Source organism: Accipiter gentilis, chromosome Z (assembly GCF_929443795.1).
Source record: "Accipiter gentilis chromosome Z, bAccGen1.1, whole genome shotgun sequence".
Lineage (NCBI taxonomy): Eukaryota > Metazoa > Chordata > Aves > Accipitriformes > Accipitridae > Astur > Astur gentilis.
This window is the reverse complement of record NC_064919.1, coordinates 87872320-87889849: the sequence shown is the minus strand read 5'-3', so window position 1 is coordinate 87889849 and position 17530 is coordinate 87872320. Positions and strand designations below refer to the sequence as shown.

At 41.3% G+C, this 17530-nt stretch overlaps 1 protein-coding gene across 4 annotated transcripts in view; it reads left to right on the top strand.

Annotated features, from left to right (window-relative positions):
* MBD2 (methyl-CpG binding domain protein 2) overlaps positions 1 to 10246 on the top strand; it is a 42057-nt gene extending 31811 nt beyond the window's left edge. The window contains exons 6-8 of one of the 4 annotated variants that reach the window (XR_007504993.1): positions 1425 to 1480; positions 7787 to 7927; positions 10105 to 10246. Coding sequence is in view for 2 of the 4 variants with exons in the window: in XM_049794289.1 (XP_049650246.1) it covers positions 7787 to 7916 (130 nt within the window). In the remaining 2 variants the exon portion in view is untranslated. Of the gene's footprint in view, positions 1 to 1424; positions 1481 to 2501; positions 5758 to 6165; positions 6342 to 7786; positions 7928 to 10104 lie in introns of those variants that run through there. The other 3 variants (XR_007504992.1, XM_049794289.1, XM_049794290.1) reach the window with 3 other exon arrangements.
* Positions 10247 to 17530: the final 7284 nt, after the last annotated feature.

Genomic DNA, 17530 nt, shown 5'->3' with positions numbered 1-17530 from the left:
GTTTGGTCAAGTTAATTTGTTGATCTCAGTTAAAAAGTAAGTAATTTCAACAAAGGAGAATAAGAATATTCCCCTACAGCATATAGCTTTGCAGCTAATACACTCTCTTAAAGTGAGAGATTGCGATATGATATGAAGAGCATAGGTAGAGCTATGCACATATGGGCAAAGATTTTGTTTTTTAATAGCAGCACTGTTAACTTTCTTTTCCAAGAAAGACTCATCCTTTTTTGGGTACTAAAAACAGGGGCTTCAGCACTGAATTGCAAGGTTAGGACTGAGTGAAGAGAGAGATTTCTTGTTACATTGACTAATTGCCAGAGTGTGGCAAGACATGGGACACAATCTGGCATCTGTTTTTTTTTTTTTTTAGTATCACTTAGCATGAATCAACTCATGGGATGAACACTGCCTTCAGTATCACATTTTTAGTTAAATTCCAGGTTGCATAGGGAATCTGAAGACCAAACTTGGATTTTGCTACTTAGTGGAATTCATCGGCACCAAGGTCCACTACTGTCGCGTTCTTTTCTAAGCCCTAGATGGCTAGCTGAAGCTTCTGCAGAGCTAATGTTAAGGTATAAAATTATCTGATTCCCAGTCCTTTGCTTAGGGATTTACTTCACTTTATTTTCTTAAACATCAACTTGAGATGCTTTTAGAAGGTAAACTTTTCTTGCTTTGCTACAGAATGTTACAGGGCAAGATGAGAAACTTTCTTAGCGTGCTTGACAACATTTATTATTCATTGGAAACAAAATTCGTTTTTTGTCTTAGCAGTCATTCAGTTGTTTTTACAAAGCAGGTTCTGAATTTGATGTCAGACAGTACTGGCAACTCAGGAAGGACACAGATTCTGAACTGGAGCAGCTCAACCTCTATGAATAAGCTGCCAGTTTGGTGTCTCTTCTGGTTCGTGACTTCATAGGTAGCTCACTACAAAAGGATTAAATATTCTTAGAAGTTACCTTTTCATGTTGTTTGTGAGAAGCTGGCTTTCATTTTAAGACCCTCCAGAAAACACATTGCGTGAAGAAGTAATATCAGAATATGGCATTTGTTATCACTAAGGAAAGCAGTACAATTGCTTTCTGAACTTATATAATGATAAGGAAAAGTTTGCAATTGGGGATGTCTGGTCAGTTGCCACCATATATTCTTTTTTACTATACATTATTCAGGGAAATCGTAGCAGTTGTTTACATCTAATAAAATAGCTGTCAGCTTGACTCATGTTTAACTTGAAGTAATACTGGTCATGTAATAATGGTAAATCTCTTGCATAATCAGAGCAAAATGCAAAATTTCCTCTTTTGGTTCAGCACATTCCCTGGGAAAATGTTAAATAACCTCCTATAAATGCTTGGTTAGGAAACAACTGTGCTTCCTTATCGCTAGGGTCAAGCACCTTTTTTTTTTTTCAGTTGTGGGATATACCTTCTGAATAGTTCTGGGCTTCTTAATGCTAGTCCTGTGAAAGGTAAGTATATAAAATGAGTATGGTGTGGTTCCCAGTAGTCTTTACATCCAAATCTTAGCCTCCTGAGGCAGGCTTTTAGAATTCTCTGTTAACTGTCTTCTCCCATACTGAGTCTGTGAGATCATTTATCTTGAGACTGTGAGATCATTTATCTTGAGACTGCTACTTTGCACCTTCTTTTTGTAGCTTCTTTCCTGACCAGCATCTACTTACGTTCTTTGCAACGGCCTTGCTGAGTTGCCTCCGTTTCCATGAAATGCTAAGACTGACAACCTTTGTGTCACTGCTAGATAAATGCCCTAACCAGTTTCTCTCTTTTGGGATGAACTGGGGAATGGTATCTTTTGAAAATAACAAATAGGTGGATTGATTTTTCTAGTTGTGCTTAGATGGATGAAGTTTTGCAATATATTAAACTAATTTTTGACTCACAGCAGTGTTCTGCTTCGTAGTCCAGCCTGTCATTCTTTTCAAATGTCTCTCTCTTTAGTGGGATTTTCTAAAGCTTATAGTTTTCAGGGGATTTATTTTCCTAAAGCATGTAAGTTGTTTCTGAAAATCCCACCTCTCAGTTTTCAACAGCCCTTTCTCTTGCTCAGTCTAGGTTCTTTGCTGAGTGCTTACCATCACCCAGTAGGTTTTGTTCCTGAGCTTTCTCGGGTATTTTGACAATTGCTTTTTTCAAATAGTGTGGTGGTAATGGGACTTCTGCTTTTTCTTATGGGTAGCCATAACCTGCTAAATTTACCAAAGCATAAAAATGAATGTAGTATGTCTCGCTATGTCATGCTCTCCACAGTCGTGGGGAAGAAAAAGTACCTGTTAATCTGTCCAAACCCTAAGCTGTATTTACCATGAGACAAGAATGGAGAGTAATTAAAGTTTAATGATCTCTAAGTTTATTTGGCACGGGTTTAAGAATGTTGGAATCTTAAGCTATATGAAACTTGATCCAAGCTAGTCAGCTGTAGCTTAGTCCCTCACAATATTCCTCAATACCCTGTACAAATCTTACTTTCAGTATGACAGACCAAAGCCACAAGATCTGTAATGTGCCAAAGGAAGAAAATGAAAGATTGAGAATGTTTCCACAGTCTGAGCTCTCCTCAGGAATAAGAAAATTGTAAGGTAAAATGATGTGTGTTCCAGGAAGGCAAAACCCTAAATAATCATATCAATATTGACTATGAGATAAACCGTCTGACCCCAGATCTAAAGACGAGTTTAATACAGAGTATGTCAGGAAAGCACAGTAACTGGGCATCTGAGAATTTCTGTAATTACCGTTTAGAGTATGTTGTCTCAACAGTGGTTAATTTCTGCTGAGAGAGGAGGAGAAGATGGGAAAGATCCCTTGGAAGTGATGTGTTGGAGAGGTGTATGTATAGGGGGGAATTGGCAGATGCCCCTAAACCTGAGTTTGATAGAATACAGCAAATACAGTCAACATACTAGTAATTAATTCTCTTTTCAGCAGTGCATCTCAGATTTGGTTAGTGGAAGACTTCTGGAATCCCTGCTGCTGAGAAGCTCTAGAGCATGTTTTTCATAAAAACAGAGTAAATGTTACTGTAAGCACTTACAGTGATGGCTCTCAATTAGAGTGTCTCCAAAAAATACTGTATTTGAATGTGCTGCAAGATCAGGGGAAAAGGGTTATTACCTCCCGCCTGATACGTAGGAGGTGGAACTGGTGTTCAGACAAGGAGAAGTTGGTTCTGTGGCTTTTTTCCCATCTAACCTGACATCCATCCGAAATGTAAAGATACCTTTGTGTTTCTGATGCAGCTAAATGCTATTACTAGAGCTATATGCAATTTTTTTATTTCAATGACAGAGTAGATATTGCAGTGCCAGCACATAAGGAACTGAATCAAATGGAGCCTCAATAGATGTAGCAATATAGAAAAATAGAGGACGAAATCAGAGGGGAGGTTGGCACAGTATCATAGTTTAGTTGCATAACAGTAGTGTGGAATCACACGTGTCTTTAAAGCATGCGTGCTTCACTTAGTTGTGTGGGCTGAGAAGAGTGCAAGTAGTAAGGACAAATAAAATCATGCTAAGCGCTAAGGAAATCATCTGAATGCAGAGCTATACACAATCCTGTTGTATAAAGCAGTTCTCCACTGAACATAAGGTCAGAATTGGAATTAGGGGCTTGTGGATTTCTGTATTAGGAGTAATGTGTCTTTAATTTTAGCTTGGTTTTGAAGGCAATAGTACTTAAACTAAAGGATGAGGACTGTGTCTTGCTGGGAGGAAGGCTGAGAAGAGCACGTGGCCAGGGAGCTGCTTATAAGCGAGTGATGCAGCTGGGGAGGTGAGAAGGATCAGCGTAGGCTGCTGTTGTGTGGGATGCTGCCGGGGAGCTGTGGAGCTGAAGGGCTGAGGGCCGGTAGCGAAGAGCGGGCACTTGTGGGCAGCACGCTTGCCTTCCCTGGCAGCACTGCTAACCCTGTTGACGTAATGGACTAAAGTAGTTTTACTTAATAGTGCTGTGATAAACTAGCATAAGAATCAAATTGAGTGGGGACACTCCAAGTCCTAGAGCTTTGCTTAGTGTTAAAGATGAGCACTTCTTGTTAGTAGTGTTTTCTTGTTGTTTGTCCTTAAACGTTTGCTCTTCGTAGTTCATGTGCTTTGAAAGTCATATTACTTGTATAAAAAGAGCTATGTTTTTAATACTTAAAAGCTGTGCTAGAACACCAAACTTTTCAGAACTGAGAGTGCTGTGAGTTATTTTTTGGTTGTTGCTCCCTCAGAGATCAGCTGGCTGGCTGAAAATTTGGAAGTGAGATAACTGGGGAAGGCTGTGTCTTCACATGAGTTTGAGAAGCAAGACCTGGGAGTAACCTCTGGAGAAGGCCACATACACTGTAAATAGGGAACCTGGGCCCTTAATAACAGAAGCTAGTCCGAGATACAGAAAACTGGCTGTCAATTCTGTGTATTGTGAGAGTTAAATACTACAGTTATATGTCTGAGATGATAGGAAGTGGCTTGTTAAAAATCAGGATAACAATTCCAAAATCTAGGATAGGCTGAGCTTATGCTTCAGCATATATTTTTCAAAACTTCATCAACATAGTTAAGTACATTTAAAAGAAGACCTCAAATAAAGGAGCCTTAATGAGGTGGTAAATCTTATGATTATTTTGTGCCCAACTCCTCAAAGTTGATATATCAAGATACTTGCTGGCCTTTATGTTAGATTCCATCTCTGGACAGCAGACTCACTGAAGAGTAAAGCAGGGAAGGACCTTGTAGCACCAAGAAAGAAAGGATGTTCCAGATTAACTTTTTGTGTGCTTTCTGGCAAGTACATTCTCTGATACACATTGATGTTATAAAATATTCACAGCCTGGAACGGGCCTCCTTTTTCTTCCAGCTCAGCTGTTCATGGCTTAATTCAGGTTACGAAGTGGTCAAGGTTGTCTAAATGCCCTGAGACCTTTTTTGACAGAGTGAGGATTGATATTTCCCATATGTCCACTGAATATGTGATAGTTCAGGGCTTTTCCAGGACATACACTTAAAATGCCCAGTGACTAGAACCATGATGAAGGAACATTTACATTTGATTCCTGAGCCATTCTTTGTAAGAGTGGGGATGTGTCCTTACTATGTTTTAGTTCATTGAAATTTTCTTTGCGCTCTAAAAGGAAGCTTTATAAAGATATTTCAGCAGCTTTCTTCTCTCTGATTTGGTCATTCAGTCACTTTTTAAAACATGCTGTCAGTAAGTGTTCATATTTATCATCATAGCCTAAATTAGCCCTGAGTATGGGCTAATTCACTGGGAATCTACTGAAGGGCTCTGCTGGTGTGTCCTGGTTTTGGCTGGGGTAGAGTTAATTGTCTTCCTAGTAGCTGGTACAGCGCTATGTTTTGGGTTCAGTATGAGAAGAATGTTGATAACACACCGATGTTTTCAGTTGTTACTGAGTAGTGTTTATACCAAGTCAAGGATTTTTCAGCTTCTCACGCCCAGCCAGCAGGAAGGCTGGAGGGGCACAAAAAGTTGGGAGGTACCATGGCTCCATGCCCAGTATCTGAACTGGGGGGAGTGGGGCTGGGGGTATCGCCACTTGGGGACTAACTGGGCATCGGTTGGTGGGTGATGAGCAATTGCATTGTGCATCACTTGTATATTCCAGTCCTTTTATTATTATTATTGTCATTTTCTTAGTGTTACCATCATTATTATTAGTTTCTTCTGTTCTATTGAACTGTTCTTATCTCAACCCACGAGTTGTTTTGGGTTTTTTTCTGATTCTCTCCCCCATCCCACTGCGGGGGGGAGTGGGGGGAGTGAGTAGACAGCTGCATGGTGCTTAGCTGCATGCTGGGGTTAAACCACGAGATGGTGTAAATGGCTATTGACTGTAATCTGAAGCCTGTTTCAGTGGAGTTTGTAGGCTGTGGATTGTGGAAAGATCCTAATGTCTTAAAGTCAAAATTCAAAAGCCAAAAAGGGGAAAAATGAAATATGCTCCGACTATTTATTTTCCATAATCTTTGACCAGTTCACAGTGTATTCCAACAGTGAGATGGTGGCAACTTTTTAATACTGATTTTTTTAAAAATTGTATTTCAGCTTTTGTGTGCTCTTGGGATCATTGTCATTCAATTAACAAATACTGAATTTGTTACTCTAACTTTGATTTCTCCTTTGTCACAGGTTCTGCAAAAGATAAGGCATCTTTGGTTTTGTTCGGTTCTCTGCCCCAGGGTTTGAAAGATCACTCTCTAGGCATTGAAAGTTAACACCTCTGGGACAGTAAGCTGTGTATTGGAAGATAGAAAACAAGGGTAGAAAACAGCTGGAAGATAGAAAACAAGTTCTGTATGGAACTGGTAGCTTGTTCTTTTTTTTTTTTTTTTTTTTTGGGCCTTTTGCTATCTCTGTAAGCAGACAGCCCCCTCTGAAGTACTTAGGGAGTGCTGCTAGTGGTTGCAGCCGTAGAACTGAGTAGCCTTAGAGGCTGATGCTCTTCAGAGGCTTCTGGCTTCTGTGGAGCATGTTGGATATCACTCCTGCTCTTTTTAAGATTTGATGTTCTTTGTATCTGTCCTGCCATCCTAAATAGCCAAAGGGAGTTTGTGGCACTAACGAATGTTTTCCTGTGTCTGCTTCTGATGAGTTCTGGCCATTTTTAAGTGTATATTTTATTGAAAGATTTTATTTTTTGGAAAACATAGCTTGATAGAACAAGTGGATTTTCATGTAAAAAAACCCTGGGTCTGATGCAAAATTTGTGTTCTCTTGGGAAAACTTCAAAAGAGGACTTCTTGTTTTCTGTTAACATTTGAAAGCTAAGTATTACCTTCCAAACTAAACACTGAATCAAAATATCTTAAATTTATATTGATATCAAGGCAGTATTTTTGAATTAATTTTCCCCAGGGAAACAAGCCTTTGTTTCAGCAGAAGTTGCTGCCATTTTAAATGCATCGTTGCTTAGTAGATAAGACTGAATAGATAGGTAGGAGTAATTAAATAAATAAATGGAAACGGTGAAGCTCCTTGAGGTTCTTTCCCTGCACAGGCATTGTGTGGGACTTGGGAGTGGTTCTCTGAGCACCTAGGAACCTACTCAGTGCCCCACCATCCTGTAAAGGTGCTCCTGGTGTACACACCCTTACACTGGGAAAGAGGGAGATTGCCTCAGATCTCCTTTATAATGCTCATGATGGGAATCTCCTGCTACAATTTTCGGTGATCTACTCTAATATGTCTTTCCCAAAAAAATAAAAAAAACAACAGCCTGACAAAGATAGTCCAGTGGGATACTGCTCCATTAACTTTCTGTTTGGCCTTTTCAAGTACCTGATCTGAGAGTGGAAGATCATATGTCACATTCAATCCTTCTGTCTCTGTATGAGGGAAAGTGAACCATGCATGCTAAAACAGAGAGGTTTCTGGCTCAGAGTGCTCTCGGTTTTAGAGCCAAGCACTACCTGTGTGCCTGTGTATGTGAGAAGGTAATAGAACTAGTCTAGTAAGTGTTTAGAGAGGTGGTCGATGCCCCAAGTCTATCAGTGTTTAAAGAGACTTTTGGACAATGCCCTTAATAATATGCTTTAACCTCTGGTAAGCCCTGGAGGGGTCAGGCAGTTGGACTAGATAATCATTGCAGGTCCCTTCCAACTGGAACTATTCTATCGTATTCTGTTCTAAGTTAAAATGAGAGTTGAGAAACCAGTCCTGAGTCATTGTTTATGCAAGTGTTATGCTCCCAGCCTACTAGTATGCTTGAAGGATTGACATTTCTGCCCCTTCTTCCCTTCTCTCCTTTCAGAAAACAAGAAGAGCGGGTGCAACAAGTGCGCAAAAAACTGGAGGAAGCACTAATGGCAGACATTTTATCACGAGCGGCTGATACAACAAAAGATATAGATGTAGAAATGGATAATGGAGATGAAGCATAAAAAGAAATCAGGTGAGTCAGATCTCCTGGAGGCACACTCTGAGATTTACCTCTTGGCTGCTGGCAACCACTCAGCAGTCATTCGGTGGACAGTAGTGTATCACACACAAGCAGTCCTGCTTTCACGCTGCACGTGTGTTAGCTGGCATACCCTATATCAGCAGAACACTAAGGTGATTTTGCATATATAGATATGAACATCCTCACATTAGATGCTACACAGATCACCAGGGAGAAAAAAGCAGTGGTTTTCATCCTTTACAGCAAAGATACAGTCTCTAGAAACCATTGCAGGTATATTTTCTGGCACTTAATAAATACTTGATGTCAGACTGGGATAAAGCAAGCAAAGTAACTTTTCTGCCTTTTTCTGTTCTTCAAAATTTAATTTAGTAGAATTACATAAGAAGCTCCTGAAACTTTTCTATTTCTTTTTAAATGGATAATACCTCTACAAATTAATTTTCCAAGGCATCTTCTTGTATCTCACACCTGTTTACAGTACTGATCTGTGGATTTGCCAAACACTTACTTAAAAAATTTTTTGTTTTTAATCACCTGCAGAAGAATGGTAATTCATTCTCTTGTTTCCATTGAGCTGGCAGTGCTCATTTATGAAAGTGCACAGCTTTGAGATCTGAGCTTTTCATAAGGAGTTAGCTGAAGTTTTAACAACTAAGAATTCTGTCTGAAGATGGTTGTGTAATTTTAAAGGAATTAATTTCTGTTTTTTTTGTTCTGGAGTTACTACACACAAGGGGCAAGAATGTATGGATTTCCTATTTGACAGTTACAAAGGAATTAACTTTTATACAACTATGAATACTATGTTTAGGTAACTTGTAGACATAGGATGGGAGTTTCCAGGCTGTGACCTGCTTTAGCAAGGCTGCTAAACCTTCAAACTGGTGTTCAACCCATAGCATAGAGTGGTAATTCCATGGTGCTCTGGCTTCTGCCTATATGAAGAATATAAGCCTGGTGCAGCCAACAACCAGATGTTATTTTTGCCCTCATATCTGAACTGCGCACTAGGTGACCACTTCAGATAGAAGGGTGTGTTGCTTGTGTAAATTCTTACAGTTAGAAAGAAAATGTATTCATAATGTACCCACCAGCCCCTGAATACTCATGTTTCTAATGCACAGTCATTTTTATTACTTACAGTGTCAGTGCAACATAAAGGGAAATTTGATCTTTAAGTTGTGGACAAGAACAATTTGCCAGTGTTGTTTACTGGCCACTTAACAGGCCAATAATCTTGGATGTTTTCCAGGCTACTGGAATCTTTTAATGACTTCAAGTTACAGCTATTTACTACTAAACTTTTAATCCCTGAGTATTTCTGCTATAAAAGTCTAATTATGGATAACTTTAAAGGAAGTCAAGAAAGAACAATGTTTTAAAATGTGAAACTTCAAACCTTTGCCATTTTAGAATCAAATTGTCATTTTGAATTTTTTAATTTAGCATAAAATAATTATTTTGTAATGGATTCATAAATCTATTTGTAGAAGTGGTTATTTTTGCACTGGTACTGTAGTTCTCTGCAGAAATCAGTTGGATCAGTAGACCGTGAGTTTCATCAACTTGTGAACTGATTACCCATTTACATGTACATAGCCAATGTACATGTAAATGTACATGTGTTGGCTGTGTTCTGTAAAACTGCTTTTTTTGCCCTAGTGGCTTTAATTATAGACTTGAAAAAGATTTTTGAGTAAGTGGATTAGGTAACGTGAAGTAGCTTGCAAGAGGCAACGTTTTTTTCCTTTATACAGACTAATGCTCCAGTGTGGTGTTTTTATATTAAGAAACTTCTCATGTACACATTATGCTGTATTTAAAAACAAGAATTCAGAAAGTGATTTAAGGCCGTAATGAAGAACTACAGAAGCCTTGGTAATGTGCCAGGAGGGTGTGTGGTGAAAGAGGCTGGATGTTAAAAGCATGTTATGTATGCAGGTTGTGCTTAATGAAGAAGTAAATAGGCATCTGTGGGACTCTTAACAACTGAGTAGCTACTTACATTGTATTTAATTTTTTGTTACCCACTTATGAACTATTTATGGTGTGCTCTTAATATTGAACTGAAACACAGCTGTAACTGCTCCAACAAAGTCATTCTAACTGATGCAACCATCAGCCTTTACTCTTCCAAAAGGGGGTTACTTCTTTCTCTTTTACAGGTACTTTTAACTGACTTATCCCAGGAGGAACTTCCTATAAGACAGAGGCACTTTCTCCTTCGGTCTTTCGTTACAAGAAGAAATGGACCCATGCACATTTATATAGCTTTCTAATAGCATTAAAACCAATGCCTTTTCTAGACTCCTATTTTTGATGTATATATCTTATTTGAAAAGCAACTTTATTTTGTGTCCTATGACTTAAAGTCCTTTTTTAAGTATCAAACGTTACCCTTAATCTAAAGCTGAGCTTTTGATGCCAGGTTGCAAACCTACTGGAATTATATTGCCTGTACTAAATATTTGTTTTTCCTGTGGTTTTTAGTAAGAATGGATCAGGAGAACAGAATGATTTCCCAATTAAAGATTATTGTGACTCTGTATATAAACAGATTTTTATACCTATGGGTGAAAAAACCTGTACATTCTTCCGTCATCACTGTAAAGATAAATAAATGATTATATTCCAAGCAATTGAAAACTTGTTGTGTTGTGGATAGAGTAAGCAAGGAACGTCACTGCTCATGTTTCAGTGTTCCCTTGGCCAGGTACTGGAGAGGCTGGGAAAGGCGTATATCAACAAGTACTGTCTTTGCCCAGAGCACTGCCTCAGGAAATCTGTCTGAACTCGGGAGCACTTGTGGATTTTTCAGCCGAGTTGAAGTACAATTGCATATTTCCTCTGAGAAAGAAGACTGCTAAAAATAAGTGGCCAGCATGACTTTACAGAGTTCTGCTTTGAGGTCAAAGTGAGACCGTAAAGAAAGTGTCTGCAGTACAGAATGCAGCGGGTGCCAAAACTTGGGCTTCTTTCTGTCTACCTAGACAAAGCACTTAGGACATCAGGATGGCCTACGGCACCGCACTGCTAAGTTTTCTGTGAACTGAGTTGGGTCTTGCACAGTTAATCAGAAAACTCAGAAATAATCAAAAAACTGAGCAGGTTTGCTTAACTTCCCTGGAGATTTAAAGACTAAATTGCCTGGCAGGTCGGAATAGTTCCAAGGTTAGCATAACATCTGTTTCTCCATGACTAGTAACGTTTCATACTGCTCTGCAGCCCACGGTGGGGGAGCTTTTCCATCGCCTCTGGAGTCTTTCTTCTGTCTACGCAATACTGGTCACAAAAGGGAAAGCAGGGAGACAGGTGGTCTTACTGCGGGTTTCCTGGGACGGCTGTGGGCTGGGAATCAAGACAATTTGTCATTTTTCTGAAGGAGCTTCCTTTAGTTTATAATTGGACAGAATAAAAGAGAATAATGGATCTGGTCTTTTCCAGCCTGGTCACAGAGTGGGGGGCAATGAAACTCTCTCCTCATGAAAAGAAGGGAGCCTGTTGCTAACAGGCTTCTGTAAAATTGGAGAGAAGCTATGTTCCCAACAGATTATCATTATTTGGTGAATTTCATGAAGATTGCTTTTTGGGAATGTGTGTACACTGCACTACCTAGTAACTTTTCAGAATGCAAGTTAAGGGTTTGACAGATAACACTCAGAAAGTAGAGCTTGAGTGAAGGTGAGTGAAAACCCATCACCATTTGTCCTGGTTTCAGCTGGGATAGAGTTAACTGTCTTCCCAGTAGCTGGTACAGTGCTGTGTTTTGGGTTCAGTATGCGAAGAATGTTGATAACACACTAGTGTTTTCAGTTGTTGCTCAGTAGTGTTTAGACTATAGTCAAGGATTTTTCAGCTTCTCAAGCCCAGCCAGGGCACAAGAAGTTGGCACAGGACACAGCCAGGGCACCTGACCCAAACTGGCCAACGGTGTATTCCATACCATGGGACGTCCCATCTAGTTTAGGAACTGGGAAGTGTGGGGGGGCAGGGAATAGCCGCTCGGGGACTGGCGGGGTGTCGGTCGGCGAGTGGTGAGCAATTGCCCTGCGCATCATTTGTACATTCCAATCCTTTTATTATTGCTGTTGTCATTTTATTAGTGTTATTATCATTATTAGTTTCTTCTTTTCTGTTCTATTAAACCGTTCTTATCTCAACCCAGGAGTTTTACTTTTTTTCCCCCAATTTTCTCCCCCATCCCACTGGATGGGGGGGAGTGAGTGAGCAGCTGCGTGGTGCTTAGTTGCTGGCTGGGGTTAAACCACGACGCCATTGATAATTAGTTGAATTTAAGAACAGTTTATACTTGCTCTAATTCCAGAGTTGTGTTGCATAATTACTGATTGAAGAGGTCATGAACAGGGATGTGAGTGACTTCTCCTGTGTAGCTGTACAATACAGTCTCATTTTAGGGATGACGTTACTCTTCACACGACTGTATGTTAAAGTGCAATAAAACCAGCACAGCAGTGGCTTTAAAAGGCTCTTCCCGATTAAAATATTTCATGCAAGAGCAAAAAGCAGATACAGCGCTTTCAGAAGAAAGATGACTCTTAATAGTAACTGTTTAACTGTGCCTTGTAGTTTTTTGCTGTTTATTACACCAGTATTAACACTTAATGCCCCTGGGGCCAGGAGATTTGTCCTGGTCTTGCATACAAAACCTCTAGTACTGCATGTCAGGACTGCACTGCCCCGATCATGCTTCACGCCTCCCACGCAGGTACAGAAAGCCGTGCCGGCTGTTATAGCTCCTATGAGGTGTTGCTACGTTATTTAACGTGCCATTGTTTTATTTCTTAATGATGTCTCATCACTTTTTTTAGTGAGTAACCACCATGACTGAACGCCGTGGCGGAAGAAAATGCTTCTCTTTTTTAATGAAAAGATGTTCTCTGTCAAAACTAGAATGTTTTATATTAAAGCACAAGAAGTTCCCAAAGTTTGGACTCAAATTTGACAAAAGAATTTCCACTAACACTGGCATCACCTTTCTGTCAAAATCCTCATTCTGGCGGAAGCCTTTCTTCTACCTCTTGGGAGTAAGACGGTATTTTGGTACTAAAAAGATGGATATTAATCCACTGTAGTGCTGGCTTAGTGATGCTTGGAGTAGCTTAGAATGGAATGGTTTTCTGGTTTTAATGGTATTCTTCTATCTGGAAATCAGCAAGACCTCCAAGAGGGAAGGACAGCGCTAGCCTATAGCTCCAAACCCGGGTGGATCTAGTGCACGTGTCCTGGGCAAATACTGCTCTTACCTTTTGAACAGAGGCTTAACTGGTTAACTGGTGGTGGAGATGGTGGTGGTTACAGGTTATTCAAGATACGGGATTCTACCTCTTGACACCTCCCCACCCCTTAGTATGTGCTAACCCTCGTCTCACACACTACAAGGGGATACTCCTTAGGCTCCCAGCTAAAGCTGTTCCCCTTTTGAGAAAAAAATAGCAACTTCTGGGGCCAGAGAGGAAGCAGGCCATGCTGTAGCTTAGTGTTTGGGTCGTTACCTGCAACTGGAAGGACTTGGGATTGAGGGGCTGCCTGAAAACTAATGGTGTATTTGGGGGAAGGAAGGAGAGATTTATGGTTTGCTCCTTCACTGGATGCAAAAAATCATTAAACAGGGGGTTAATGGGGTCTTCTTTTTTTCTAGGAGAGAGAAGTAACTCCAGAAAAAACTGCGTTAAAGGCATTTGAAAAAGTAACGATCTTGCCTATCCTGCCTGCCGTGCTAACTAGAGCAGTCTGTCAGTGCAGGAGAAAGAATGGGAAAAGACTTTTCAGGTACCTGGTTCACCTCAGTGCTGCTGCAAATGTTGTGGTTTAACCCCAGCCAGCAGCTAAGCACCACGCAGCTGCTCACTCGCTGCCCCCCACCCTGTGGGATGCGGGAGAGAATCAGGGGGAAGAAAAAAAAGGTAAAGCTTGTGGGTTGAGATGAGAACAGTTTAATAGGGCAGAAAGGGAGAAACTAATAGTGATAATAATAACAACAATAAAATAACAGTAATAATAATAAAAGGATTGGAATATAGAAGTGATCCACAATGCAATTGCTCACCACCCGCTGATCGACGTCCAGTTAGTCCCCAAGCAGAGATCCCCCCCAGCCCCACTCCCCCCCAGTTTCTATACTGGGCATGGTGCCATATGGTATGGAATATCACTTTGGCCAGTTTGGGTCACTGCCCTGGCTGTGTCCCCTCCCAACTTGTTGTGCCCCTCCAGCCTTCCTGCTGGCTGGGCATGAGAAGCTGGAAAATCCTTGAACTTAGAGTAAACACTACTTAGCAACAACTGAAAACATCAGTGTGTTATCAACATTCTTCTCATACTGAACCCAAAACACAGCGCTGTACCAGCTACTAGGAAGACAGTTAGCTCTATCCCAGCTCAAACCAGGACACCTTAAAAAAAATAGATTATTAATAATTTTGGCTAAAGTTTTAGTACTCTTAGTGTAGTTTAGCTTTATACTGTTCACAGATAAATTTGACAAATGATAGGCTACAGTTATGTAAACCCTGAATGCACTTTTTCATATAGAAGCAGGTGTCAAAACAAGAAAACACAAATGATTCAGCTCCTATTGGAAGGAGCAATTCTTATCTGAAGAACTCTGAAAGTTAACAGCACCCAGCCTGTGCGCATCAACAAGTCTGCCAGCCGCTTTCAAAAGCAAACTCAAAACAAGCTCAAAACCATAATTCATCTCTATTTTCTCAGTGTTCTCTAGCACAAGAACACCCGAAGCACTGCTTGGATCCAAAGATGAGCTCTTCTCCTCTGCAGAGCAGACGACTGAGCCAAGGGCTCAGCAGCTCCTTTATCTGCAGCAGGATGGGAAAGGGAACTTCTCGTTTCTCTTGACAAGCTGCTGCCATTCCATCGGTGTCACTTACTGCTCAGCTGCGTTCTCCGATGTAGCTACCACAACCGTGTTGTATTATAAGGAATGAAACGGTGTCTCTGAGCACGGGGGTAACTCCAGCATCATGTTGTACCGGGCAGAGAGCATCTCCTGCGTGCAGACAGCAATTTGGAAATCCCACTGTGCGAGCTGCAATTCCCTTCACTTATTGTAAGAATTAAAGGCTTGGCAAACACTACATTTGCTTCAGGAAAGTTTTCTGTCCCTACTCCGAGGTCTGGTTGTAGAGTGCTCTCAACCTCTGCCACCGAAGTACGTGCAGAAAGGAAGGCTGTGGTCAGGTTGCCCACAGACTTCTGCCAACCATTGACACATGAGTGATTGCATCTCGCTGTGCAAGCAGAGTTTTCCTCCCAGAGCATTAAACCTGCCTGCCGTATACGCAGTATGACACTAATTTCTGCTTTTCTTTCCAGCAGGGACATGTTCACCTGCTGGTTTATATTGAACTTTTTGGTAATAAATATGATTTGCAACTCATGCATGTTATTTAGTTGCTACAGTTCCTTAAAAAATGAGTCCGCTCCCTTCATCAGTCACTGGGATTTCTCCTCCTCTCTCTCTTCCCCGGTCCTCATCAAGGACTGCTTTGTAAAGTAAACTGTTAAAGGTACCGTCATGAAATACCTGTATTTAATGTGAGATCAGCAGTTTAGGTCAGGCTCCTTAAAAGAAGGAGCATCGAAACGGTTTCCTCCGTCTTCTGTTTGGCGTTCTTCCCTGGAGGCACTGGAGGTTGCTGACCGGAGAACTGGTTGTAGCACAACTCACCCAGATCTCCCCTCCAGGGTTATTCGGAGTTTGTTTACATTACCTGCCTTAACATTAAGTCCTTGGAGGAACACAAATATGGTCTAAATTAAGCAATTGTTGTTATCTTGTATGTATCAAATACATTATTTATAGTGTATTTTGTGCATGGAAGTGGCTTGCATTTCATATATAGGGGTAGCTGCAGACTTGCCATGCATGTACATACTCTGTTTGCAGGGACAGACCGTAGACATTCACTGGGCACGCTTAAAGTGAAATTAAGATCACCTTTAAATCTGAAAGAGCCTCTTTAATACAACCAAGATAAAATCAGGTACGCTTATATAAGTAGTTCTTTGTGTTCTCAGGGGGGTGGAATTGTTTCTCAGGCAGCAAAATGCTCAACTCTCCCCTCTCCTTCCTTTGTGGTTTGGCTGGAGATTAAGTCCAAAAGGCAACTTGAGAAAAGCCATGGTGCAGAATGAATCGCCACTTTTGAGAAAAAAGCATACGCAGGGTAATGCGGCAAATGCCACTGACGCTGTGTGCCCTCAGGAACACCCTCAGAACAGCATCTTTACAAAGGGATGGGTGCTAGGGATGTGGGACACGTTTTGGTGCATGAGTATGCATCGTCTTTTGCATCGCCTATCTTTTGAGGCAGATGTTGCTTAAGAAGAATGCAATAGTCTTTTGGGGGTGCTAAAGTTCTCTGCTAAAATACACCTTAATGAAATGAGCAGCTGCTTTTTCATTGACTTTAGAAGAACCTAGGCACAAGCTTTCATTTTTATATCTACCCCGGAAAGATTGGCTTTTTCCTAGCTTTTATGTCAAAAGTTTAATGACTTCTCCATTAAAGCTGAGCTCGCTTCATTGGATGCATCACTGGTTGCATCTTCAGTGCACTTCCAGGGTTAGTATCTTCGTTCAGGTACTTAATGCTGCTTTGGATGAGAGGTCCAGCTTCGCTGTTAAAATCTGCACTCATGCGTTGGTCCTGAAATCAATTAAATGCTAATGACCAAGTAGTCTAAACTGGAGAGAGATCTACTTAAAACAGGGATGTGTGGCAACATGTTGTCTGGGACTGGGTAGGGATGGTTACTTTTTTTTCCCAACAAGCTATAAATAAATGGGCCTGAGAAGATGTCCAGGCACTGGCAGCTGTCCTGGTTTCGGCTGAGATAAGAGTTAGTTTTCTTCCTAGTAGCTGGTACAGCGCTGTGTTTTGGGTTCAGTACAAGAAGAATGTTGATAACACACCGGTGTTTTCAGTTGTTGCGAAATAGTGTTTATACCAAGTCAAGGATTTTTCAGCTTCTCACGCCCAGCCAGCAGGAAGGCTGGAGGGGCACAACAAGTTGGGAGGCTACCATGGCATCATGCCCAGTATCTAAACTGGGGGGACTGGGGCTGGGGGGATCGCCGCTTGGGGACTAACAGGGCATCGGTTGGCGAGTGGTGAGCAATTGCATTGGGCAGCACTTGTATATACCGATCCTTTTATTATTCCTATTGCCATTTTATTAGTGTTATCATTATTAGTTTTGTCTTTTCTGCCCTATTAAACTGTTCTCATCTCAACCCGCGAGTTTTACTTCTTTTCCCGACTCTCTCCCCCATCCCACTGGGTGCGGGGGCAGTGAGTGGTGCCTTAGCTGCTGGCTGGGGTTAACCCACGACATTCGCCGCCCCGCCGGCAGATGACCATCCCTCGCTTTCCCCGGGGGGGAATCTTACAGATTTCCCAATTTCTCCCCCCCCAAACTTGCAAGCCCTCCCCGGCTCCCCGCTGCCCGCAGCCTTCGGGCAGCAGCAGCAGCAGAGCAGGCGGGACAAAGCCAAGGTGGACGGGACACGTCCCCCCCCTCGGTCCCCAGCAATCCCTTCCCTCTAGG